Here is a 27012-nt window from a genome sequence, read left to right as displayed (position 1 = left end):
GCTAGAAGACACAGAAGAGGGGTGTAAATCGTAGATTCTTTATTTTAGTACAACTTCTGTGGATATATTCTGTAGTTTGCTCTCAGGGAGTGACACTGAGCTTGAGATATTCTGACATGGGTCTGGCATATTTCTTAATGATGCAGAGGATTGTGCGTCACTGCTTTCAGGAGACTGCTTCTTTATATGACTTAACTTGAATCCATGATCTCATACATATTGAAAGCCACTAAGTCATTCATCCTCTGTCAGTTTTTTAATGCACAGTCTGAGATAAGCTCTCTCTTACTGAGTGCACAAAATGGTAGAAAAGCGTTAGTGCAAAATCAAGTGATTACTCTGTGAGAAACTTGAGTGTAAATGGGGATACAGTTTTCTTTTGCCTTGACAGAACCCCCATCCATGCTAAAAGTTACCTTTTAAGAGAAATTACATTGTAGGAGAATGAATAAGAACATATGGGGCCAGGGCTGCAGGAGGTATAGAACAATCAAGTATGGATCATCCTACATGTCAAGTAAAAATGATATATCCATATTTATTGCTAATTGTCTTTGTTAGGGAAGACTATTACTTGCTAAATAGCAAAACTAGTTCTGGTTACAGTACTTCTGTCTGTACAGTTGTATTTAAAACATCATAGACCCTAATAGATCTTGGTATCATTACTTAAGGAAAACCATGCTACTCAGATTATAGACATTTGAGCTTCTCTTTCCTTGAGGTGAAAGGCCTTGGGTTGCTTCATAGGGTATTGTCTACATTGTATTGCATGCCTATCAGGCTCCAGGACTTGGTTTTGGTTTTTGTTTCTTTGCACTCTCTGATGTCTTTTATTGAATCAAGAAACCTTCCTTTTCTTCTGTTTTTCCTCAGCCAAGGCAAGCTATGCCTAATAAGCCTGAGCTATACAAGCAAGTCATTTAAAAAGTTCAGAGATTATTTACTCTTCCATTTTCTTGGAACTTAGCTCGATTGACATTTGAATTAATTGGAACTTGAATGTAGCTCCCCCTCAGATAGTCTGTTCCCTAGGTTTCTAAGTGAAATCCAGTCATCCTCTTGCCACTTTTTCTTTGTTTATATCAAAGTAGTTTATTAACAGCTTACTAAATTAAAATACTTTCACTAATCAGGCTTATGGAACATTCAAAATGTTCATCTGCAAGTCAATGATGAATCGAAAAACTTGGGGAAAGTTAAGACTAAAGCATTCAGAAATAACAAATTATCATCTCCAATAGAACATTAACTTTTAATGATGTTGTTTTTTTCCTCATGTGGAGAGTATTTGAGAGAATAACTTTATTCTGAAAAAGGAGTCATCTTTTCAGATCATTAAAAAGTTGAGGTCTCTGGAAACTTAGATATGATCTCATAATTTTTCTGAATTCTTTAAGGTCTTTAGAAGTCTTGTAGCATTTCTGACAGCTCTTTCTCTTTAAGATGCATTTAGACAAGGTATGAGAGAGCAAAATAAGAGAAAAGTGAAAGAAGATCAGAAGAACCCACTTTTCTTTCCTCTTACGTTTTGTCTTACTATTTTGAAGCCTCATCCACATCTTCCTATCTTTCTCCTCATCTTTTTATCATCTTCTCTTGTTCCTTTTAAACTTTTTGGGTGATTAACTCTTCATCCTTCTTCCCTTCTCATGTCTTCTTTCTTTTACTCTATCGGATTGTCTTTGCTGAAATTATCTTGATCTTATATGCTGTGAACAGTGTCACTGTTATTCTTCCTAACTGAAAAATATAAAATTAAGTAAACAAACCTGTCCTGTGTGATAGAAGTGGAAGGATTAAGAAGTGATAGAATTTGCAATTCTGTGACCTGGAAATGTTGGTAGTTCATTACTGTTATGTTCCCTTTTGTCCATGACAGTATTAAGTTGATGAATGTCAATGTCTTGTTACTGGTATTTCGCTATTAGATTAGATAAATTAATGTAGTAATAATACCTGTATTTTAGGGCTACATGTGCATAAAACTTTTTAGAAAGCTCATGTTGAGTTTATATCAAGCTTACAGAAAATGTAATTTTGTAATATTCTTCTAAATATATATTGAATTTTGTTAAGGGGAATATCTTTGTAATTTGAAATATAGATGACAGAAAAGATGTTTTATTAAATTGATCTGTTTATCTCCTTTCCATTGCTTTGGCATTTTTTAATTTGTTTTTTGTTTGTTTATTTGTTCAATTTGGTTTGTTTGTTTAGTTGTTTGTGGGGTGGGGTTTTTTTGGTGGGTTTTTTTGTTTGTTTGCTTGTTGGTTTTTTTTCCTAAGATGTAGTATTATGGATTGGCAAGGCTTGGTGGCAAGGATTCTTGCTTCAAAGGTTATTGGTTGGTGTCAGCACCGATAGCAGGGGTGATTTAAGAAAAGATCTAATTAAAGATGGGGAAGTAATTTGTGATTTGGAAACAGATTTTTGGCAAAGAAATTAATGGTGAATTTTTCAGAAATTGCTAAAAGATGTTTGCCATCATCATAGGCAAATGACAAAATTACTCTAAAAATTAGTGATGTGTTATTGTACTTAAAGTAACTGTCCATACTGAGTGCTGTGATGTCCTTTACATGGAATAAATACAGTACAGTATGTATGTATAATCTGTATGTATTGTGCCATTTTATAATGGACATATCAGAGGGCTGCATGATTGCATAGAGGAGAAGTGTATTAGAAATTTGTTGATATAGTTAAGCAGAAGCAAAACTAATGCAGAGTATGCTCTGCAGTAAAAATGTGATTAACTTTCATGCACAGCTCTAAAGGAACTGGCTTAATTTAGCCATGTTTTATAACTTCAGTAATTTTTTGATACAGGGGAAGCCAAAACACTTTTCGAATCTGTGAAACTGAGGTCAGTGCTCATGCAACTCTACTTTTATCTCTGTGCTCAATCATTTGCATGTGAATAAAGTATTCACAGTTGCAACTTTCGGCTTCAAAGTGGACAAAACCTTCCCTTGGTAGAGACATTTTCAACGTGTCTGCTAATGACCTATAGGATGAAGCAAAAAGAGAGCTTTCCAGTTCATTTATAAAGATCTGCATAGACTTCACTGAAGTGAGGCAGCCAAATGATTAATAGGTGCAGAAATCAGGCAGTGGGATGTGCTCTTATAAGAAATCCTGTTGTTTGTCCGTTGTGGTCACCTAAGTTTTTCAGTCATTGTTTTAAAGATCTCATTCTAAAAAATTAAAAGTGGTATCCTTGCAGGTAAGAAGCAGTCTTACTATGAGCATATTCAGATTTCTTAGAACTTTGTTTCACCTTTCAGTCAGTTAAGTTTTATGGATTTTTACCTTAAGCTGCAGTTTTCCCAGTTTATTTGATGGGGTTTTTGGTTTGTTGGGTGGTGGGTTTATTTCATGACATCATCTTGTACGTTTCTTTTCTGTACAGTGACTAAACTTGTTTTGTAAATAGGAGTCACCTTCACCCTTTTCACATGCTGCCTTCATAATTATATCTTTGTTCATTCATTCTAGTATATTTAACCAACAGTCCATCATCAGCAATTTAAGGCAAAAATCAGTCTACATCTGTAGTACTTCTTATTACCTTCTCACAACAATTGCCTTTCAAAAAGCTCTGACTTTCCTGTGACTCAGATTTGCTGAAAGCAATCTATTGTGCATTTCCCTCAAGTGAAAACAGTTTGATTCTTTCAAGGACAAGGAGCTAACCTTATAAGGTTGGACAGGCAAGCCTTAAAACAGATACCTGTGTACTCCTATATCCATCACAAAAAACTTAATTGGTAGTAGCACACAAAAGAGCAAACATCTATCCTGGGAAGTAAGATTGGAGAAGAATGGGAAAATATAAGTGAAGAACAGATAGATGGGATAAAACCATGACAAACTGATTATAGCATAACTTCAGGATTGAAGATATTTCTAAGTGACTAGAATAAATATGGCTGAGAATATATGAATTCATTTTTGCTTGCTTAATCAGCTGAGCAAGGAATTCCAACAAGTGATAACAGAGAAGGAAATAAAGCTTAAGAGAGCAAATGGGCCTTGGCCTGTAGAAGGCAACTAACCCAAATGTATTATTAAAATGCGTAGATTTTATATAGTTAAGCAGATATTGTTTAAGATGATTAGAAAGCTCTACAAACTTGCCTGAGGGGCCTACTTATCTGAATAATGTTATTAACTTGCCAGGTAAGTCTCCATGAAAATACAGTCTTCCTTGGAGAAAGAGAACTATTTTTTTAACATGAAAATGTCATTGGATAAAGCCACAAATATTCCTATAGGTAGTAGGGTTTAATGCTGCTTGTATCAATGGTCTATATATTATAAGGTTTGTTGTTACTTGCTATCTCTCTAGAGTTCAGGAATGAGCAAAGAATTGTCCTATTCTATGTTTGGTATTAGATTGAAAAGGTGGAAGATTAAATCCCTTTGAACTAAGGCAGATATAGAATTCAGGTCTATTGTGCTTGTAGTGAAAGGAAAAGGAGTTGAGATGCTTCAAGCAAGGATCAATAGAACAAAGCTCTCCAGGAAACTAAACTGATCTTAGAGTAATAGAATACCAGGTTGGAAGAGACCTCAAGGATCATCTGGTTCAACATTTTAGGTAATAACACATTTTATACGAGATGGCTTTTCTTGATGTCCATTTAGACTACCTCTCTGCTGTATTCTCAGTTTCTCAAGAATTGTCTGTTATGGTCAATATTGTCCATAGAGTCTCTTAAGAAATTAATGAGATAAAGCAGGTAATTAACTGGCGAAATTATTTATACTGACAAAGCAAATACTTGATATAGCAATGCTGTGAAAGACCATTTAACTGTACCAAACTTGGATGTAGAACTGGCTTATCTTATTTATAAACTAATAAATTTTTGTGTGTTAAATAAATTCCATAGTTGGAAGTCAGAAATGTTGCCTTCAGTGTCAAGAGAGCTAAAATTTCATACATGAAGTTCAGCTTCACCACATAGAATATCAAGAACTGGCACTGTTTGAAACTTTGTAAGTGTAAGAGTAAAATGAATGTAATACTTGAGAAGCATGAAAAAAGGCACTGGGTAAAAAACCAAAAACTAACTATTAAATCTTCCTGCCTCAAAAAGGGAAAAAAAACCTTTGAAGAATTGTCCAAGCTTCATGGAAGAAGCAGGCATAGCTTTGAATTTTTTTCTTGCAATGAAGGAGGTGCTTTAAGGCAGCCTGACCATGAAGAAATTAGGAGAGAGGGGAAGACAAGCAGCAAGAAACCAAACAACCCCCCAGCTGCAGAGGGCAACTTAGACCACCTGAGGACCTTCCCTCAAGTGCTTTAAAATAAAGGCAGGCAATCAAAAGAAGCCATAGGACCTTGGTAAAATATGTTGCTGACTTTTACTTACCCTCATGGGGAACAGCATAAGTGTGTTAGCTTTAGCTGCTTCATAGTTTCCCTTTGCACAGCTACTGTATTTCATATGATATGTGAAAATTTAAGTGGGGATGTAAATTCAAAGCCACAGATTTTTAACAAATCTGTTAACCTTGGAATCGCATAGCTTGTTTGGCAATTTTATATTTGGGATATGTATATATATGCAGAAATATGAACAATTTGTCTAACATTTTAAAGTAAGTATATGCTGAAGAAATAAACGGGAGCTGTTGAAGTTTGCTGATAGAAAAAAGGCATAAGAATAATGTGTTAGGTAGAAATAAAGTATCTTTGGCCTATCTGTAGAGGCTTGAAAAGGTTATATGGTAATTCTTTGTTAATTTTAATTGTAGCATTTTAGAATTTTTGTTAACTTGAAGACTTCTATAAGGTATTAGTAAGTGTCTACTTCCCTTTTAGTTGGAGTGTTTCAAAATACTTATAATTTCTGACAGAATATGCAGAATACTTAATATTGGACATGTGAGCAATCCTGTGTTATTTTTACTTCACTTTTTTGAGCTACTTTTTTTTCTTAATAACTGCAAATATTATTTACTGCTTTATAGACCTGTGTTTAAATACATAGGTAGGAATATACCATAAGTTCATATATCCTGTTCATTAATTTTTGAAACCCTAGTTAAAGTTTAGGTTGAATAGGTAATGAGTTCAAAGTATACATACTAAAAAAAAAATAAAGAATAAGTTTGGGGAAAATAGAAGTAAACTATTGTATTTATGTATTTTTTTTTTTAATGTAGATTTCAAAACTAGTACCAATGGTCTTGAACTTAAACTCAGCCATTTCTTTTGAGTCTCTATCCCTGAATGTGTTTAAAAATTATCTGGATGTGGTGCTTGGGGAATGGTTAGGTGGTGGGTCGTCAGGAATACGGTAATAGGGTTAGGACAAGGTTGATCTCAATGATCTTGAAGGTCTTTTCCAGCCTGAGCAATTCTGTGATTCTTTTTTTCTGCTTAAGAAACAGAAATAATAAATGCTTTCAAATTGAACTGATTTGATTCATTGCTGTTAGAAAGTTAGTGCTTAGAGTTAGTGTTTGAGGGGAAGCATGTTGTCAGTACCATTACTTCCTTAATTTAACAGAGAATGGTTTCATCATCATTCTATCTCTAAGGTTATGAGCTGGCAGCCTGTATCTGATATTGGGACCAGCTGTAAATAAGCAGGAAATGAGAAAAGGAAAAGAAGGAACTACAAATTTACTTACTGGAGGTTTGTGTTTAGTGTTCCTGCTCAAGTGAGTTGATGGGATGCTGGAGGGGTCTCCCAGGGCATCTCCTTCCTGGTCAGGACAAGGTGTTTCTAAACTATATTGACTTACAATATGGTGTTTTTTTCACCTCATGAACTTAGGACATTGGAATGCTGCCTCTGGGCTCTGAGGGTAGGGCCAGGCCTGATTGTCCCTGCCAGTCCTCCCCCAGGGCTCCCAGACCCTGCCTATGCCCCAGGGTCCCATGGATGCCTCTGGGGGGCAGCCAGCCCTGCCCTGAAAGTACTGCACCAGGGCTGGTCTCCAGCTTCCCAGTGTCAGGCCCAGCTTCAGGCTTTTTATTTGGCTTTTTGAGCTTTTCCTGGGCTCCCTGCTCCCATCTGTGGTGGTGAGACAGTCCTTGGCTGCCAGACCCAGGCTTCTGGTGCCCCAGAGGTGCCGTGAGGCACCTTGACACCCTGAGCTTTGCTCTCAGAGATGCACTCTGATGATCTTCCAGGTTTTTTCAGCCTTAATTTTGTGAATGTCAGAAGACAAAGGAGTCCAAAAGTAGCTGAGTAAATTAGCCATAGTAATTTTTAAATGTAAAAGATTATTAGTTCTTCTCAAAATGTTAAGTACATGCATAAGTTACCTGCGGTTTCTCTCAAGTCCTGGAGTACATTTTTGTTCTTCACTTATTTTTTCCTGTATCCCCTTACTCCTCCCCAAATCCTTGTTGTTTACCATATACTTCCATTTGAACATCTGCTATAGGTAAGTGAGATTTGGTGGAAGTTTTTTGTTGATGTGGACTAAAGATGTTCTGACACATGCAGTTTGCATTGTGTTGGGGTTTTTTTTGCAGAGAAGTCCTTGATTGTCTGCCTAAGTATCCCTTGGTACACAGCAAAAGATATAATGGATCAGTCTTCCTCCTTGCAATGTTGGGTCCCAACAGGGAAAATGGGTGGAAGATGCAATTCCTTCATTAGTGTCAGGAGGAAGGTGTCCTCCTCTGTCCTCACCTCTCTCATCCTTCTCAGTTTTGTATCGTCAGTGAACTTGCTGAGGGTACACTCTATCCCCTAATCCAGGTTGTTGATGAAGATAGGGAACAAAACTGGGCCCATTACTGATCCCTGAGGAACTCCACTGGACACAGGCCTCCGACTTGACTCTGTGCCACTGATAACAATCCTCTGAACTGTGATGTTGAGCCAGTTATCAATCCCACCTAACAGTACAATTGTCTATCCCACATTTGAATTTTTCTACAAGGATATTATGGGGGAGAGAATCAAAAGCTTTACTGAAATCAAGGTATATGACATCCACTGCTCTTCCTTCATCTATGCACTTGGTCACTCCTTTGTAGAAGGATATCAGGTTAGTCAAGCAAGATTTCTCCTTAGTAAATCCTTGTTGGCTACTCCTGATAACCTTCTTTTCTTTCATTTGGTTAGAAATGGCCTCCACGATGAGCTGCTCCATCTCCTTTCTGGGGATGGTGGTGAGGCTGACTGGTCTGTGGTCATCTGGGTCTTCCTTCTTGCCCTTTTTGAAGACTGGAAGGACATTGGCTTTCTTCCAGTCTTCAAGCACCTTTCCCATCCTCTGTGATGAAAGTGGCTCAGCAACATCAGCCAGATCACTCAGCACATGTGGATGCACCCCCTCAAGGTTTATCATAAGATCACTCTGGATCTTATATATATATCCTTAACTTGACCATGGTAGGACTCTCTATACGTGTGGGTTTTTTGGTTTTTTTGTTTGTTTGTTTGTTTTCCATAATGTATAAAGTTTACAAAAGGGAAATGGAGATAGAAGGGGCTTGTAACTCTACTTTTTATTGTAAGTCTTAAAATTAGTTACAGTCCAATAAGCATGCAGGTTATCACGAATTTCTGTTGAGATTGAAAAACATCTGGATTTATAAGGGGATTACGAATAATCCAGTCATTGCTTTCTAGTAGTTATTTCTCTTTAAATTGTAAAACAGTTTTTGTATATTGTGTGTGTTTTATACTGAGTTTTATGTAAATTGTCTTGTAAGAGTATTCTTTTTTTGTTGTTAAAAAAAATTCCTTTTAAAGGGTTGGGGAGAAAATGTAGACAAAGTGTGTGATCTGGGCAAACTTTCCTTCTGTTTCGTCTTTTCTGATTATGGGGGAAATGGTACACCAAGTTCCAGTGTCAACTGAGTGCTCAATCTTCCTCATTTAAAGTTGAGTCATGTTACAAAAATGAATCATAATTTTTAATGTGGGCTAAATCTTGAGCTGTTTTGAATTTAGTATGCAAATTTTTCTTCAGTTATAAAAAGTAGCTTTGTTAGGACTGAAAGACAGCTAAGGAAAAATCAGACACTTTGACACTTCTATTGTTACATATGCAGGTTTATTATTTTTAGTGTCATTGTTTTAGCTGTGTTGCCTTTATTCTGAAACAATGCAACATTATTCCAATTCTCATCCATATATCTATTGTTTTGTAGTCTTTATTTTAAATAGAATTTCTGCAGCACTTTGTGTAGTCCAGCTACTTTTCTCCCATTTGCTAGTAATAGTTTTTCAGTTAGCAGTCTTCCACACCGTGCCTAGCCTGGTGTTTGTTCTACCCGAAACTCACTGGAGTATGAGGTGGGAAACCACATTTTGTCTCATCCAAAAAAGGCTCTGATTCCCAGGCCACAGTTTCCCTTTTTCTCCTTCCACCCCTTTGGCTAAATGAACACTGCTGCTTTCTATCCAAAGTGCAACACAAGATGAGTTGACTGATAAGAGCTTGAATTCAGCCAGATAGAGGAGAGAATTGAAGGTGATTGATATTTTGAGTCAATGCACAAGCATTGGGCTAGTGGGTAATTAAAATAATAAAATTGTGAAAAAAAAAAAAAGAGAGAGATGTTTCATGAAGCAAACTTTATATTTAAAGCTACCTGAAATTCATACTGTAGCTTGCAGTTAAGATGGAATTTAAACACTACAGTGGCAGGCTATGTGCTCTATCTACACATATTTTGAAACTGTGTCTCTTGAAGAGATATTTGTAAACAGAGACTTAGACAAAAAAGAAATTTGTTCTTCATTTAAAAAACAGGTAAGAGTTACCCAACAGAGGTTGAGAACATTTATGTGTTTTAATGTGAGTGGTACTTATGAATTTACTTATGAATTACCTACAAAGTGGTAAGTTGCTAACTTATGAAGTAAATCTTGCCATGGATGAGAGTGGAAGGGCTTAAAGTTGTTTAAAGAATCACCATAAGAGATCTAAAAAATTTAATATGAATTGGTAAAAGTGTGATTTAAGGCATGGCAAGGTTCATTCACTAACTACGTGGAAGGAATATATAAAGATTGAAGTCTAGTTGAAGTAATTTATACAGGGATCAGGTAAAAAGGATGAGGATGGCCTTTTGGTTGAGTTATGAGGTTCAGAATGGACCCTCTTTCTTTCTAAACTCCTTTCCCAAAGAGCAGCCTAGGTGTGGCTAGATCCATGTCAAGTCCCTGACTTCATCAAATGTTTGTCTAAGACTTCATCAAATGTTTTGTCTAATCCTTGTTAAGTACAAGGATTTGAGTGTAGTGATTCAACATATAATTATAGGCCTTGTGGAACTTTGGGGTAGCAGCAATTTAAGAAACATTAAAACTGTTATGATAAATCACAAGATGAGGTTATACAATTTTGTAGCAAAACTTCAGTCGATCAGCAATCTGTTACAATCAACAGTTTAAAATCAACTGTTATAATTAAACATTTAATGATGTTTCTTGAATCAGATTGCATATGCACTCAGAGTTATAGAGGTTAACCTATGAATGAGATGTTTTATTTTCTGCAGATTATAGTAAGTTTTGGTACCCAGTGATTGAAATCTAACTATACTCACTCTTTTCCCTTCATCAGCTTCTGTCAGCAGATGGTCTGAATCACATTGTGAAATATGGAGTAGCAGCCTGCTGTAGTCCTGGAAAGGTCTAAGGGCCTCACTTCACTTAGGATTGGTATTTATAGGGTTGCAAGATGATTGACATGATTTTGAATGTGGTCCCAAAAAAAGAGAGTTACATTTTTTCTTTAAAATACAGTAGTTGAGTGAATAATATGCATAATACACATTCAGAATCTCCTTCCTCAGCCTCTACTAGGCAAACCAGTGCTAGGAATATGTTCCATCTTTAAAGTTGACCTTAAAGGACATCAAAATAGGATAATTGTGTTGCAATTATTTAAATTTTTTGTATTGCTGAAATATTTAAAAGATCATTATGGGTGTGATGTATTCTAAATTCATCTGAGTTTAAGGGTTTTGTGTAGTGGGTACTTGTTGAAATAACTGGCTTATTATTCTGCAAGTAGACAACAATTTGGAAAGGTTAGATCTGTGTGCTTCTGAACTGCAGGGATTTTGCCCAATTTTGTTATGCAGAAATATTACTGAAATTACTGTATCTGACAATAGTTAAAACATCCTAGAGGTCTGCAAAAAATGAGGTTTCAATAAGTAACTTTTATTTTCTGTGGCATGACTTCAGAAAAAGATATGTTTTTTAACTTTCCCCTTTATCTTTATATTGTCAGGCTTCTCTGACAGTTCCTTTACTCACTGGCATCTATGCCAGAGAAGATTCAGTAGCACTGTTGGGAATGACCATGTTCTGTAGATGACTCAGGTTTCAAGGTCAAGAAAAGTTACTTGAAATAGTCCTCACAAACAACTCCTTCAGAAATATACTACTTAAGAGTAGTTAAGGATTGCATCTCAAAGGGTGTTTATTTCTGAGCATTTTGTATTTTCTTGCTGATTTTCACAACAAGATGAGAGGGTACTGTGTGTTCTCATTTTCTTTGTGCCCACAGCTCTCATACAGCTAGAGGAAATTACTAATGTGCATTGAGAAAAGCTATTAGCAGTTTGATTGTTGTTTCTTTAATTACAGTTCCTATTATGTAAATCAGTTTTCTGTATTTTCATTTTCTCTCTCTTTGTTCTTCATCCAGATTCCACCAAGAAAATAAAGGATGTCTTAGAAGAGTTCCATGGCAGTGGTGTGTTAGCAAAATATAATCCTGAAGGGGTAATTCTTCTTCTTTCTTCAATGGTCAGAAGTGGGTGGGAAAAATATTTGAGAATGTTGTAGAAAATTTAAGAATTTGAAATAGAAAATTAATTATAAATGAGCTGTATTTGAAACTGTTTTGAAAACAAAAACATGACTATTTTGAAGAACTGGAAGGGAATTAAAGGGGATTTTTTTTTCCCATGCTATGAAACAAGAATCATCTGAAAAAAACTGTGTGTGCACATTCTCACTAGGGATTCACTAACAGACAAAATGTCTGTTACTCTGTTTTGGCTGTCAGAAAAAGCCAGATTGTTTTTTTTTGTTATCCTTAATTGCAATTTGTGTCTGCTTAGCACATACTAATACTGTGATTCAAAATTCAGCTAAATAAAAACTTGTTTCAGTAATGTTTCTATTAGTAATGTTTCTAAGTATGCTTGCATTACGTGGAATTCAGGATAGAAATATGTGATAACTGCTGTGAAAATTACTTGATCTTACATTTCAGAGTGTAAAAGAAAAGGATTATTGTCAGGTAATTATAACTCATTAAGTATTGAAAAATTCTTTGAGACTTTGAACGTTGCAAAGGATAATGTTGGTCATTTTAGTCAGTTTCTGAGGAAAATATTTCAAAATTTCACTAAAATAATATGAGTTAATCTTGTAGATTTTCATCTAAAATCTCCATTATTTTAGTGCAGTGTAATCATAGATTATAAAAGGATAGGAATGCTATGATCATCTAATTTATTATCCAATGTACCATAGGCTTAATTACCACCTCCCTTAATTCATTCCTGTTAAAAAGTAGCCATGCTTGGGGTGTTTTGGTTTTTTTTTTAAACTATAAATTATGAATTTCCAAACTCAGTATTAATGGTCTTAATTTAATATTATTTTTTTTCCTTTAAATTCTTCAGGTTTTGGTTATTATACAACAGTTTCAATTTTATCAAGTGTAACCTTTTAAAGTAAAAAATAATTGTCCACTTTACATATATTTAAATAACATTTTGCCACATTAATCTTAACACATTATCAAATTATCAAGGTTTGTGTATTAACAAATCAGTACTTAAAGCTGTGAGATTGTTCTCTTTTAACAAGATCATTACTCCAATTTTAAGGTACATGGAGGATGATCCATGGCAAAAATTTATCACTGTGGGCACCTGTGACAGCTTTTCTGGCTGAATCCAGGTGACTTAGCAGAATCTGTGCAAAGCTGGAATGAATAAACACAGTTATTTCTGAGCCAAGTCTGTGACTGTGTATGGTGTTTCCTAGCATTCTTCCTTTCACAGCAGTCTGTTTGCAGAACCCTACCAATGTACTGCAACATCCAGGGATTACAGAGAAACACAGCACCCAAGCTAGTGAGCAGGATGGGAGAATGGAAGGGGAGAAGGAATAAAAGTCAGAAACCCTGTGGTGGTTTCAGTGTCTTCAGCAGGGATCAACTGATCCATGAATAGTAGGTCTGTGTTGGATCCAGGCAGCCCCTGGCAGCTTTTGGACATTGCTGCTTAGCACTTCAGGGAGTACAATCTAAGGAAAATAGAGCTAGCCTAGAAGCTGCTTTGGATCTCATAGGATTTATCAGCTCGGGTTTCATACCATGAGCTGCTGAACTGGAATGAAAGGGACTGAAATTTCCTCTGCCAGCGAGTGAATGTTTCAAGTCAGACAGAATTGCCTTTGCACAGGTGTGTCTGTATTTTTGGCATACATTCAAACTGCTGTGTGGATCAGCTCTTTACAGAACAGTTTACAAGTTGACTTTTTCTAGTCAGATGATTCCGTGAGTTGGATGTATTATTTAAGTAATTAATTATTATCTGTAAATGATGAGACAAACACTGACTGATCCAGCTGAAATCAGCCGTAGTGCAGCTTTTTAATTTCACATATTATACACAGCAGTTCTGTTTTGTTGTTGTGCTTTGCAGAGGATACCATCGTGTTTTCAGTTTTGCTCTCCCACGTTCTATAAATCAATGTCAAATATGTAATTAAGACTAGATTTTATACTTGATGTGGGACTCAAAGTTAGATTAAGGTCAGCCTCTTGGAACACTATGATTAAAGATAGTCTTGCCATCATCTGAGATTTCTCTAAATTGATTAATTTCAGCTGTTTCACTTTGAGGGGAGCACTGAATAGGCTAGCAAGAATTAGGAACTCAGATAAAGATTTTATCCAAACAGGCAGTAGGTACACATTGTTGTGTGCTTGTAGTCCTAGTGTTGTCATCCTTTTTGAGGCATCATAATTTTTTGTTTACTTGCTTATCTACTTACCATCTAAAATTTCCATAAAGGTTATGACAATGAGTGCATGACACCAAGCACGTTTCATTATCTAATGTGTCCAGAGAGGTGAAAGCCTAAGTTTTGCAGGATGTTTGCAGTCAAGTTACCATCATCTGCCTGCTCTAAAGGATTGTCGCATTTTGAATTTTTGGAAGTAGTGTAGGTATTTCTAAAACCTTTCTCCAGCATTGTCCTGATTTCTGAAGGTTTTAAGGTTTTTCTTACTCTGTGGATATATCAAAAATGCATCTGCTAACTCTACAAGAAGTGTGGAACAATTGTGAAATTTATACAGAGAAAACAACTGTATTTATAATCTTAAGGTATTGCCTCTTACTGGGAAGTCCTGATAGCAATTTTGATAAAAGTATAAAATTAATATGGCACCTTTACTAAAAGAGTAAAAATTAATAGAAACTAAAGCAGCATATTACAATGTCTCTTGCAACAGTGCTAACCAGTATTTATAGCATCATTAAAATCACTTAGGTTAGAAATGACCTTAAAGTTCATGGAGTCCAACTCTCAACTTAACGTTGCCAAGTTGACCAGTATCCCTAAACACCTCAGGGATGGTGACAGAAGCACTTCCCTGGGCAGCCTGTTCCAGTGCTTGACAACCATTTCACTGAAGAAATTTTTCCTAATATCCATCTGAATGTACTCTGGCACAACTTGGGATCATATAATCTTGTTCTGTTACTTGTTAGTTGGGAGAAGACGCCAACACCCTCCCCACTACAGCCTCCTCTACTCCAGACAAAACCTCAGCTCCCGCAGCTACTCCTCATAAGAGTTCTGCTCTAGACCCTTCACCAGCTTCATTGTCTTTCTCTGGGGCATGCTCAGTATTATTGTAGTGAGGGCCTCAAAACTAAACATGGTATTCAAGGTGCAGACTCACCAGTGCCAAGTACTGGAGGGCAGTCACTTCCTTAGTTCTGCTCTCCACACTATTTATGATAAAATGCAGGATGCTGTTGGCCTTCTTGGCCAGCTGGGCACAGTAGTGGCAGCTTTCCAGTCACTTTTCCTCAAGCCTGTAGCATTACATGAGGTTGTTGGGACCCAAGTACAGCATCTGCCACTTGACCTGGTTTAATATCATATGGTTGGCCTCAGACCAGGGAATTAAGCCCAGACTCTCAGCCCAGATGCCTCTGTTGAGTATTTCTACCTGCCAGGAGATAACACTCCTGGCCAATTCGGTGTCATCTTCAGACTTATTGAAGCTGCACTCATTGACGAAGTTATTAAACAGAACTGGCCCCACTACTGATCCCTGAGGAACACCACTCATGACCAGCTGTGAACTGAATTTAACTCCATTCACCACAACCCTTTTGCGGCCTGGCCATCCAGACAGTTTTTTACCCTGTGGAGAGCGTGCTTGTCCAAGACATGAGCAGCCACTTTCTTCAGGAGAATGCTGTGGGAGATGGTGTCAAAGGCTTTATACTACAGTCCAGGTAAAAAAAAAAAATCCACAGCCTTTCCCTCATCCACCAAGTGGGTCAGCTTGTCATAGAAGGGCGTCAGGTTAGCTGGGCCAGCCCTACCTTTCATAAACCTATGCTGATTGAGCCTGATCAGCTGGTTGTCCTGCATGTGCTGTGTGATGATGCTCAAGATGATCTGCACCATAATCTTCCCTAGCACTAAGGTCAGACTTCGAGACTTGTAGTTCCCTGGATCCTAGTTCAAATAATTCTAATAGATGAGTGTCACATTTGCTATTCTGCTGTCAGTTGGGACCTTCCCAGTTAGGCAGGACTGCTGATAAATTGTGGAAAGTGTCTTAGTGAATACTTCTGCCAGCTCAGTACCCTTGGCTAGATCCCATCTGGCTCTAAAGACTTGTGTATATCTAATGTAAAAGGTCAATAACCATCTCCCTATGGATTACATGGATTTAATTTTGCTCTCTGTCTTCCATCTTGGAAGGCTGGCTGCTGTAAGGAAAGCTGGTCATACTGTTAAAGACTGAGGCAAAGAAGGCATTAAGTACTTCAGCCTTTTCCTCTTTCTTTGTCACTACATTCCACCCTGCATCCAATGAAGAATGGAGATTCTCGTTCTGTTGTTAATCTGTTTGTAGAATTTGTAATTTTGCTCACTCCTGATCAAGTTGTTTCATTAACAACTATTCTTGGCAACAAGAATTTTTTATGGTTTGAGGGTTTTTTTCTTTTTTTTTTAAATACATAGGAATGAAAGACAAAGGCTGCATTTACTTTTTTTTTTTTCTTGGCTATCTGTCATTGCATGGTTAAAAATAAATTACTCAGACTTTCTAATCAAGACTAAAATGCTGACTTAGAACCATTTTTTTGGCGAGCTAAGGCAAGAAAATGGGATATTCTACTACCTTAAACATATTCATCTGCATTACTAACTTTTCAAGAAAAATAACTCTATTGCAAAAACAGAGGCTGAGTGTTACTATGCTGCACTAACATATGTGTGTTCTTTCTTTCCTTGCATGCATTACAGAAACAAGATATACTTAATCAAGTAAGTAATTTTAATTTGTCTGGTTTCTCTTTTTTTTCCCCTTTGTTAGCATAGAAGCAGAATCTTTTTATTTTGTAGGCTTCCATTGAGATGTCACTTATTAATTAATACTGCATGTGGCTATTCTGTCAGATGATAGACAAATATTTACAACTGAGAGCAAAGTGCACTCTTTTTCTGTTGGCAGACTTTTCTCTAGGTGAATTCCATTTTTGTCATTCACAGTATATAATTGTGTGAACATTTATTGAGAGGAGTATGAAAAATAAGTTAAGAGCAAGTAATTAAGTTGTTTCATCCTTGTCAAAGAAATTTCTTCTTACCGGTGAGATTTCATAATAGTGTTTGTATTATTCTGAAATGACAATAACACATCTTAGAAAAATATATTAAATACTGTTTCTGTAATCATATAATGCCCTTTATATTTTAGAAAGCTTAAAATTGCAGATTTTATTATTTTAATAAGGCTTATAGTGTGCTTTAAGCAACTGTGACTTTACAGCAATTGTAAGAGAAATGGTTAAAGAGTCATCATCAACGCAAGACTCTTCCTCCTGAGAAGCTTCAGTAGCCTAAAACCAAGTATAAAAATACTATATAAGAAGAAGAAGCTAGGGAAGAAGAACTAATCAAATGAACTATTTTTTAAAATGACCTAGTTATTCCTCCTTTGTAGCATGGAGGTGTTAAAAACCTCTGCTCTACTGTTCTGGGGAGAGGCAGCCAGAACATGAGAATAATGACAAAGTTGAGAGAGTGAAAGGGTTAGTTTTGTAGGAATCCCTCGTTTTTTGGGGCCAAAGACCAGTTGAGGTGTTGAAAGTATGTTACTGAGAGAAGTCATCTGTGTTCACAGAAGGGATCAGTTTTCTTCAGATGGCCAAAACTACTTTTTTAGTAAGCTGATGGTGTGACTGCAGTGGGTCCTGGTAGAGAAGGCATTCAGACTAAAGCATGGTCCATAACCAGTCTTCAAACTAAATCTTGGGTACATTCCCTAATAAGCTTGTCAAAAGAAGTAGATGAACACAAATAGAATCAATTCACTAAACCAAGTTTAGTAATCATTGCTAAAATGGAGAAAAATCTGAATGTTATACTGGAAAACTTGATGATGTTATGGATTATAGTAAAGGGAAATAAATTCAGCAGTGCAGAGTACAGTGTGGTGTGCCCTGGGGCTAAAAGCACTGTTAGATAAATTGATGTGTATGGTAGTTGATCACAAGATGGTTGCAAAGCATCATTGCAGTTTGGTCATGGAGAAATACTGTACTGAGACATTGTAATAATATTCGTAGACTGATAGTGGTCTGAGAATAAGAAAAGACTTTTAAGAAAAGGTAATGCCTTAGACCAGTTGGTGTACATGGAAAACTAGCTAAAATTTCAAGCACACAGGAATATAGATTGAAATAATTATTTTTCTTCATCTGTTTTCTTTGGCCTGACAGAAGATACTAATTTGCCGTAAAGACCTTGCCTTATTAAAATGTGTAAAACTTAGTAGTATTTCTACTACAGACATGGAAGATTTAGTTTTCTGTAAAAAAGGAATGGGGAAACCACATCTTCCTGCTTTCAACCAAGTGATGGGACAAAATGAACTCAAATTTGGGCTAGTTTACAGAAGGATTAGTAGGATGTGGAGAATTACAGGGTGTGTGTTGCATAGAAGTCTTTGTCTCACACGTAAGAAAGGATGTTACATCTTTCTACCTAAAAAGGGCAAAAGATTAACAGTATGAGTATCACTGGTGGAAAACTCTGCCCTTCCGACATTGGGCACTCAGTGTTTTTCTGGCTCTCTGGGCAGGATTTCTAGGGAAACAGCTTCCTGGATACCTAGAGAGTTGGGAAGGCATCCAGACAGGGATGCTGGCAGTCTGGCTGTGAGCCTGCTTTCTGAGTAAAGTGTTGAGGGCACTGATGTGTAAAATGATTTAGATAGTCACTTTCTGCTGCAAAACTGTTCAGTTTTGAACATTTTTTTATAATCTTCAGTGGTCCCTCTGTCATGTTTCCTCACTCCATGCTAACATCTCTCCCTCCTTGGTATCTTCCTTCCCTTTTGATATTTACTCTTCCTTAAGATCACATTTTTATGCTTTGTTTCTCTACTTTTTTGTATGTCACATACCTTATATTTAAGCTTTGGGAGCTGTATGCTGGTTTTATTTACATGTTACCTGTTGAATTCTCATAGTTTCTTAAATAGCAAACTCATGGACCATTTTCCAGTTCTGATGTGCACTAGGTACTTTTTCAAAGTATTTTAAAAAGAAAAAAAATTCTTGATTTGTTTATTAGGATACCACTATCAGTATTTATTGTTGATAAAGAATTTTAAGCTGTCTTGCTATTAAAGCCAGAGGGACTGTTCTATTTCAAAGATTATACAACTTAAAACTAGATTACTTTTAAAAGTAATCAAACAAAGTGAGGGATCACTGTAGTGTCTATTTTATTTTTAATGTGTTTTGTTTGAAGAGTTAGACTACTCTGACAACATTTCAGCTCCTCTAGCAGCATAAAAACAGTATAAATATGGGACCAGTTGTGGCACACCAAAGTGTGAAAATTATGCCCTGATATTTTCATATTAGGTTGAAATAACAACTAATTTTTTCTTTTCTTAAAGTTAACACAAATACATTTAGTGTATCTCTTGATATTTTTATATTGCCATTAATGAATAGTTAAAAATGATGCATTTGAGCTCCTGTATATGTGCAGTGGTGCAATGTTTATACATAATTATGGGTAACAGCTGTTTGTTCTGCAAGTCATTGGTGATACATTTCATAATGTTTAACTACTAAGATTATTTTAATATCAAAGGAGAAGTATTTTTCTTTGTCTTAAAATTATTGTAATTTTAATTTTATTACCCTGTGCCTTCATTTGATCACTAAGTGTCTGAATTAATACTGTGAAACAGAGAGCAAAGAGAGGCATTTGGCTAATGGGTATTTGGACTCTGAGACCAAAATGGAGGCATTTTCTTAAAAGAACAGCATTTAAGATTGGCTATTGGGGAATAAGGGACTATATGCTGCTTGCAAACAGTTCTACAGGTGCTTACGTTATGTGGGCAGACAGAAAATTTTCAGGGGTTCAGGAAACTGCAGTGGTTTGTGAATACATTCCAGATTTCTTTCAGTAATCAGCATCAATTTATTTTAATAACATGAGGAGATGGTAGAATGTTATGCCAAAAAATGTAGTTACTGCATAAAACTTGAATCTTTTGCATTTTTCATTGAGTTTACTTCTTTGAAGAGATGTGCTAGCTGCTCAGTTATTGCAGAGTAATTTTTTTACTAGCCAACATAAAGGGGATAACTTTGCCATTTATATATGTCTGTAGTATTGATAATATCCAAATATTATTTGTCTGTATAGAGTATTTGGTAGGAGCAGCCTTTGAGAGTATGTGTGGTCTTTTAATTATTTTTGTTCTGTGAACTTTGATCTCAGTAGTTGAGAATTGGAAAGCTGTTTTATGCAAGAAATAATTTTCTATTTTTTTTAAACTTTTACAATTAATTTTGTAAAGAATATATGAAAACAAATCAGAAAATTCTAAGGACTTTCAATTTAAATGACACTTTATCCTGGTGCACAGTAGCAATCTCCATGAGAAATTCCAAATCCGGTTTGAATCAAATGAATGCAAATAATTTTCAAACACTGAAAACTTATGCCTTCTCATGTAATTCATGTTTTCTAGTTTTTTAATCCTCTCTATTCTCTCTGCTTTTTTTCACAAATGGTGGCAAAAGTCAGGTTTTGAGATCTCAGAATCAGTGACTCTTCAAAACTTGGATTTTTACGGAGGATTGTTTTCCAGAAATTCCACTGCTTTCCAGAGTTAATCACTTAATTTTCATCAATTCACTTGCATTAATGTGTGCAAATGTTGTTGTGGCATTGTTTGTGGATCAAGGCCCTGTAACATCTATTTCTTTTTCAACAGCTAATTTTTCAGATGTTGGGTCGATACAAATTGTTTTAAAAGAAATAATAGATTAAGGGAACCTACCCACATGTGAAAATAACCCAGGGCTACTACTGTCAGTAGAGTAAAGCTGATTATATTCTACATTTTTGGCACCATTTGGAGATCAGGCAGCATAATTTTAAAAGGGATTAATTGCAGATTGCATTTCAACATAATTCTCTTCCCATTATCTCTGAAATATTCTTTTTAATAAGTGAAACCTGTATTTCATGGAAGTCTGCTGAAATAAATGATTTGTCTTCTTTTTCCCCCCCTCTCTTACATTCTCTTTTTCAGGATGATGAAAACAGCGGCTTATGTTGAAATATTTGTACAATTTTTAAAAAATAAAAAGACCAAAGAGAATGTGGTATTTTAAAAGTCTTTATGGGTGGAGATTAGTTCCAAACACTAGATCATGTCTTGTTCTCATTTATGTGGCCAATGTAGTGGGGAGGCATAAAAGGAGTTATTCTTCCACCCCTCTCTGAACTAACCATCTGCAATTGCAACTCCTTTGTCAAAAGACTGTTAATAAGTTGCTTTTTTTGTTTTTTTTTTTCTGTCTTGAGAGGAGAAAGAAAGTTGAGAGATACACCTTTTCTTTCTTTCTTTTACATATCATCCATCAGAACTGGTTGCTGTATTTATACCTGCTAGAAAAATAGAGGAGGCAGTTTGACATTTCCTGTTGCAGTTTGGTGTTGGGGTAGATCTTGAGACAAAATCGGCCATTTTTTTCTGACTAAGTAATTTGATCTTTTTTAATGTGTTAATATAGTAGGAGTTAAACATAACATAGCTAAAACCTCTGAACATTTTTTTTATAATTACAATTAAGGATCCAAAATCTGCTTTACTTTTATATATCCTATTTTTCACTGAGCAATTATGTTTTGTTTATTCTCAGTATCAGGATATACTGAGATGTGATGTCTATACTCTAAGAGTTCTGTTTATGTTGGAACGCAACATACTCATAAATGCATAAAACTTTATAATAATGCACACTTGGATTTTTCTTGATCTTAGCTTTGTTTACCATCAGTAAACCAGAAGAGGAAATTATAAAATTGCATAGTTTAACTGCAGTAAGAGAAAGGAAGAAGTCAAATACAGTAAAATATTGCCCTGTTTTCACTAGTTCCCCACTTTTCCCACCTGACGCTACGAGTTGGTTTTGCCCTGTGAGGCAGAGGAACAAGGGGTGAGTTCCCATAGCTGGCTTGCCTTACTTCTACTTACACTCATAGTTAGGGACACCTCACAATAAATGCATAATTTAAGAGCTATAAACTTCTGCTTAGCATAGGGTTTGAAAAAACTTAATTGGTGTGGGGTAGACCCCGAGAGCTGTATGACTGCTTTGTATCTTGTAAGGAAGAGGCCAGTGAAAAATGCTGTGTCAAAATGTTGGCTTAGAGTTTCCTGTGTGTTCTTGCTTAGGATTCCTATGGGTCTTATGCGCATGATTCCTCAGCTCCACCAATGCAGATTTTTTCTACAAACCAGATAAATTATAGCAAGTTTTTTACCACCGCCACCAATTGTACATAGGAAGCAACATTGTTGTACAGGACCAGTCACTTGAGATCAGTCCTATTCATTACATCGTGAGGAGGAGCAGGATGCGGTACATTTGCTCTGGACTGTGGAAGGACAGGTTTCTGTTATCTGCAAAGATAAAGAATTCATAGAGGTGATTCTGTACTTTCAGGCTAGGTGATAGGTATTTTAAGGCAGATTTTACAACCAAATAGCCTGGTAATGCAGATGGTGTTCAACTTCTTTCTCCCTGGCATACAAAGTGTTAGAAGCCATTCTGGTGTTCTGGACAGAATCATGTATTTTAAGGTACCTGTGTGGCCTGTTATAGCGATAATCAGATCAGAGACTTGAGCAGGCCCTGTGTTTTGAGTTATATATTGGTTTGTATATGTCAGATATAAAATTAGAAGGCACCTGAAATTGTCCATTAGTTCTCCAAGCATAGTCATAGCTGCTACTCAGAAACCAGTCCTTCAGTTACTTTTTTTTTTTAAATGAGATTTAGAGACTCACCCTCTAGCACTAAATTAGTGTAATGTACTTATCAGTGAGTGCCTGAGAAGAAACAGAACTCTTATCATAGTAATTGGAATTTTTTTTAAAGCATATTAAGCATAGAGCGACATCCATTTCTTTTTCTTTGGAGTCTCTCATATTCTGGGAATTTGGGATTCAAAAGAAAATAGAGGGAAGTAAGAGCTCTGCTTTATGCCATTGGTGTAGAGTAGAAAGAGAAGTAACATAATAGAACTCTTATATCAATAATAGTGTTATTAGTAAGGGGAAAAGCTTCTCATCACAAATCTATGAGAAATATGGGATAACTGCAAAGAAATGTGCATACAACCCTGAAAGTGCTACAGAAAATAGTGGTTTCCTGATTGTCAGTTTTTTAGTATTCTGTGTAGTAACAGGAGCAAAAAATACCAGACTTCTTTGTTAACTGTGAATAGAGGAAGATTTTTAATATGTATAAAGATCCAAGATTAGTTTTTAATATTTTTGTTCCTTTACAGTTGAGAATTCTTTAGTCAATGTGATCAGTGTTATACTGGAAACTCTTGGAAAATGTAGTTTATCCTGAAAACCGTAATTTATCTATGTTGTCAGTTGCCAGGATTTAAGTCTCTTGTTGGATTTTAACTCTTTGCATTCAAGAATCCTTATTAAAATTTTTCTCTACTTCAATTATTGTAATTTGTTTGTATGTGTCTTTTAATGTATGCTTACTGTTGTGTTTTAAGATTTCCTGTGGTATATTGAGAAGGATACACTAGTCGCAGGTTCCTGAGATGCAGAAGCCCAGGCTGAAGACTTTTCCACAGAATTTGCTTTTCAAATGTATTGTGATAGAAAAATACAAAACCATCTCAGAATGCTATTAAGGTCAAAGCCAGTAAGGAGTTTCACAGGAGCTTTTAGCAACTGGAGAATAGAGAAATACAATGTTCTGTGGAGGGATTTTCCTTTAGATCATGCCTCAGTTCTTCCACTGAGGGCGGATTATTCTTTAAACTCAGTAAAATCTCCTCTTGTGTGTTTCATCACTATTTTCCTTAATAGAATCTGGCAGCTGCTGCAAGCAAGTAGCCTTTAGATGTGCTTGAAATTTCTCAAAAGTAATTTTAATTTTCCTCTGCATTGTGTCATCCTGAGTCCAGTTTCATGTTTGCTTTAAGTAAAGGTAAAAAATGTTTAATGGTTTACTCATTTTATTTACTAAAAAAAATTTAAAAGTTAAAAATGTGCAGTTTTGCTTATGTCATCTGTCCTTTATTCTTTCCTTTCCTCCCAAGGTGGATATAGAAGTTTTTAGGGAGGTTTTCAATTTCAGGTAATGGGTAAGAGTGATAAAATGTATGAATAGGAAATAATCATACTAAGAACAGTAAAATAGTATAATAAAATAGTATTAAATTAATTTTATATTGATGTTATTGTTTAAATTATTTAACTCAATCATATTTTTTAATGTCTATTTCTCTGGGCTTATATCAGAATGTTTCATTGCCAAATGAAGTTTTATTGCCTAATAATATAGAAGATTATAAAGATTTATAAAGTTGTGTTTTATCAGGTTCATTTTTGTAAAGTATAAGAAAAAGAGTTCCAGTAAGGTTGGTGAATCAGTTGATTAAAGTATAAAAAGGGGAATTCAGTGATATATAATTCGTATAAAACCACCTATCTCTCTCTAACCTTCAGGCAAGGCTTTTGGTACCTTTCTTATCAAAGCTGAAGCAGCACAGATTTTTATTTTCACAGCCCACCCCAAAAAAATTAGGCCAAGGGATTTGAAAGTTCTTTCATGTTTCTCTGAATAACAATTGGCTGATTTATCTATGTCCTTCCATATCTCCCTTTTATCTCGAAAATTTCCTTGAGTTCCCTAAACTTGTGACTATAATCTCCCTATGCCCTGATAGTCTCTTATGAAATTGAATTAATGGATTCATATGCCAGGTAAATTGTTGTCAGTTTGGTACATCCTCTCAAGCTCTCATCCCCTGGCTTGGGTAATGTAATGGAAAATACCTTCTGAAATGCTAAATCCTTCTATCTCAGGTTCATTTGAATTCAATTGGAGCTTCTAAAAGCCAAGCAACTGTTGAAAATTAAGCTCTTAACCTGTATGCTTAAGAAAATAACACCCATCATTGTTACTTAAATATTATGCTGGTATTATTGATCTGAACTGCTTAATTAATGCTTGCAATTCATGAACAGAAATAAATTATTTTCAAACTGTACTAGCATTTGATGTGACAATAAGATTTAAAAGGAAGACATTGAGGTTTACATAGCATAGTGACCATGATCCATGTTAGTGTAGAAAATTAAGGTCCTGTACTTTCCTTTTTTTTTGTATTTTTTGGTTACCAATACATTGTGTGGCTTCTTTGAAAAGTAGCTGGGGTTGAGGAAAAATGCTGGTAATCAGAGGAAGACTCTTTACTTGCTGAAGCATTTTTGTATTTTTAAAAAGGTAAAATATTAAGAGGAAAGAAGCAAAATGTATAATTGCAGAATAGAGAAATGTTCATAACATTATGTGTTGTGATGTCTTCTGTGAATGTTATTTCAAATTAAGCTGGACGGATGTTTTGCACCTTTAAGTGTTCTGTTGTAAATGATACATACTCAATACTAAAAGCTCTGCTTGGTGGTAATAACTCTTAACACCTGTAACTCTTCTACAGTGGTCCTCACAGGATTTAAGAAATGGTTCAATTTTTCTACAGCTATGTAATATCTATATTACAGTGGGAGTGGAATGATAGAGAAAGCACAGAAAGTAATTTAAACTGATCCATTTTCTAAAAGTTCACCCCTTTTTTCACTGAAAATCTAGATGGGTAATCTAATCTACTCCTAGATCTGCTTTTATCTAGCTCAGTTCTGTTATTTACTATATATACATTTGAGAAAAAAAAAAATCCAGAAATGACTTCATTACTTCAGATCTCATTTCTAATAGGATAATCTCTACCTAGTGTCTTAGGTTGTCTTAAAATTGTTTTTCAGCTATAGAGTAATAAAATAATGATTTTTTTATTGTTATTTTTTTCCACGTAGGCAACTATTTAATCACAGGCTAGATATCTCTATGCATAGATTTAATTTAGCCATGACTGTTGCTGCACATTCTTTTGATACAGCATGTGGTTTTGCATATGCATTTTGGGCTATGATAAACATTTCTGATGTGTATTCAAGTCACTTACCAACTCCTAACTAACTTTCAGCATCATTTAAAAGCTTTTGGATATGCAGTGTCTGAACTCTGGCTATATGAATGTTACTGCTTCCCTGGGGGAAGATGGAATTTAGATCAGAGCATGTTAGAGCAGAGGACAAAGCACTTTCAGCTGAAGAAATCTCACAGTCTCACTGTAGAACAACCTTATTGAACCACCACCCACTATTTTTTATTTTTTTTTTCCCCTCAAAGCCCCATCCAATCTAGTCTTGAGCACTTCCAGGGATGAGGCATCCAGAACTTTCCTGGGCAACCTGTTCCAGTGTCTTGCCACCAGCATGGTGAAGAATTTCTTTCTAATGTCTAAACTAAATCATCCTCTTTCATTTTAAAACCCTTAACCCTCATCCTATTACTCCATGCCCTTCTAAGAAGTCCCTCCCCAGCTTTCCTGTAGGTCCCCTTCAGGTACTGGAAGGCTGCTATAAGGTCTCCCTGCAGCCTTCTTTTCTCCAGGCTGTACAACCCTGACTATCTCACTCTGTCTTCATGGGAGAGATGATCCAGCCCTCTGATCATCTTTGTGGCCCTCCTCTGGGTTGGCTCCAGTAGCTCCATCTCCAGAACTGGACACAGTTCTCCAGGTGGAGTCCCACAAGAGCAGAGTAGAGGGGGAGAATCACCCCCCTTGATCTGCTGGCCACACTTCTTTTGATGCAGTCCAGGATAAAGTTGGCTTTCTGGGATACAGCCACAAATTGCTGGCTCAGAAAGCAACTTCATACTGTTATGCTTGCAGATAAAAAAAATATATTTCTATAGTATAAGGTAATAACTTATTTATTTGGATGCTGATACAAATCTTTTAGCTATTATGGTTTCATAGTTTATAACCAGTGAATTAAATGTCAGTGACTTTATTATTGAGAAAAAACATAATGTTTGTAGCATGAGTCAAACAGTGTATGATTTGCCAAAGTGAAGAGAGTGGCTGAAACTCTACGATGAGACAAAGACAGTGAGTCCATGTCCAAGTTGATTATTTCCATGGTTTTGCCCAGCTTGAGCCTTGGGGAGACTTTTTTTTATTTTTGTCTGTGCTAGTTTTGTGTATGATAGGTAAGGCCTTAATTGTTTGCACTGAGCTTCTTTCTGAATGAGGTGTTGTGGATGAGAAGCTCATTGTAGATACCCTCATGCCAAGTTTTCAT

General features: G+C 35.9%; 1 protein-coding gene across 4 annotated transcripts in view; it reads left to right on the top strand.

Moving 5' to 3' along the window:
• The window catches only part of DGKB (diacylglycerol kinase beta), a 327271-nt gene that overhangs the window by 45147 nt on the left and 255112 nt on the right, over window positions 1-27012 (top strand). For 2 of the 4 annotated variants that reach the window (XM_071735359.1, XM_071735357.1), the window contains 2 exons: window positions 11653-11729; window positions 16527-16547. In XM_071735359.1, coding sequence (XP_071591460.1) covers window positions 11653-11729; window positions 16527-16547 — 98 coding nt within the window. The remainder of the gene's footprint in view (window positions 1-11652; window positions 11730-16526; window positions 16548-27012) is intronic. The other 2 variants (XM_071735360.1, XM_071735358.1) reach the window with 1 other exon arrangement.

Source organism: Heliangelus exortis, chromosome 2 (assembly GCF_036169615.1).
Source record: "Heliangelus exortis chromosome 2, bHelExo1.hap1, whole genome shotgun sequence".
In the NCBI taxonomy this organism is placed as follows: domain Eukaryota; kingdom Metazoa; phylum Chordata; class Aves; order Apodiformes; family Trochilidae; genus Heliangelus; species Heliangelus exortis.
This window is presented reverse-complemented; position numbering and strand designations above follow the sequence as displayed.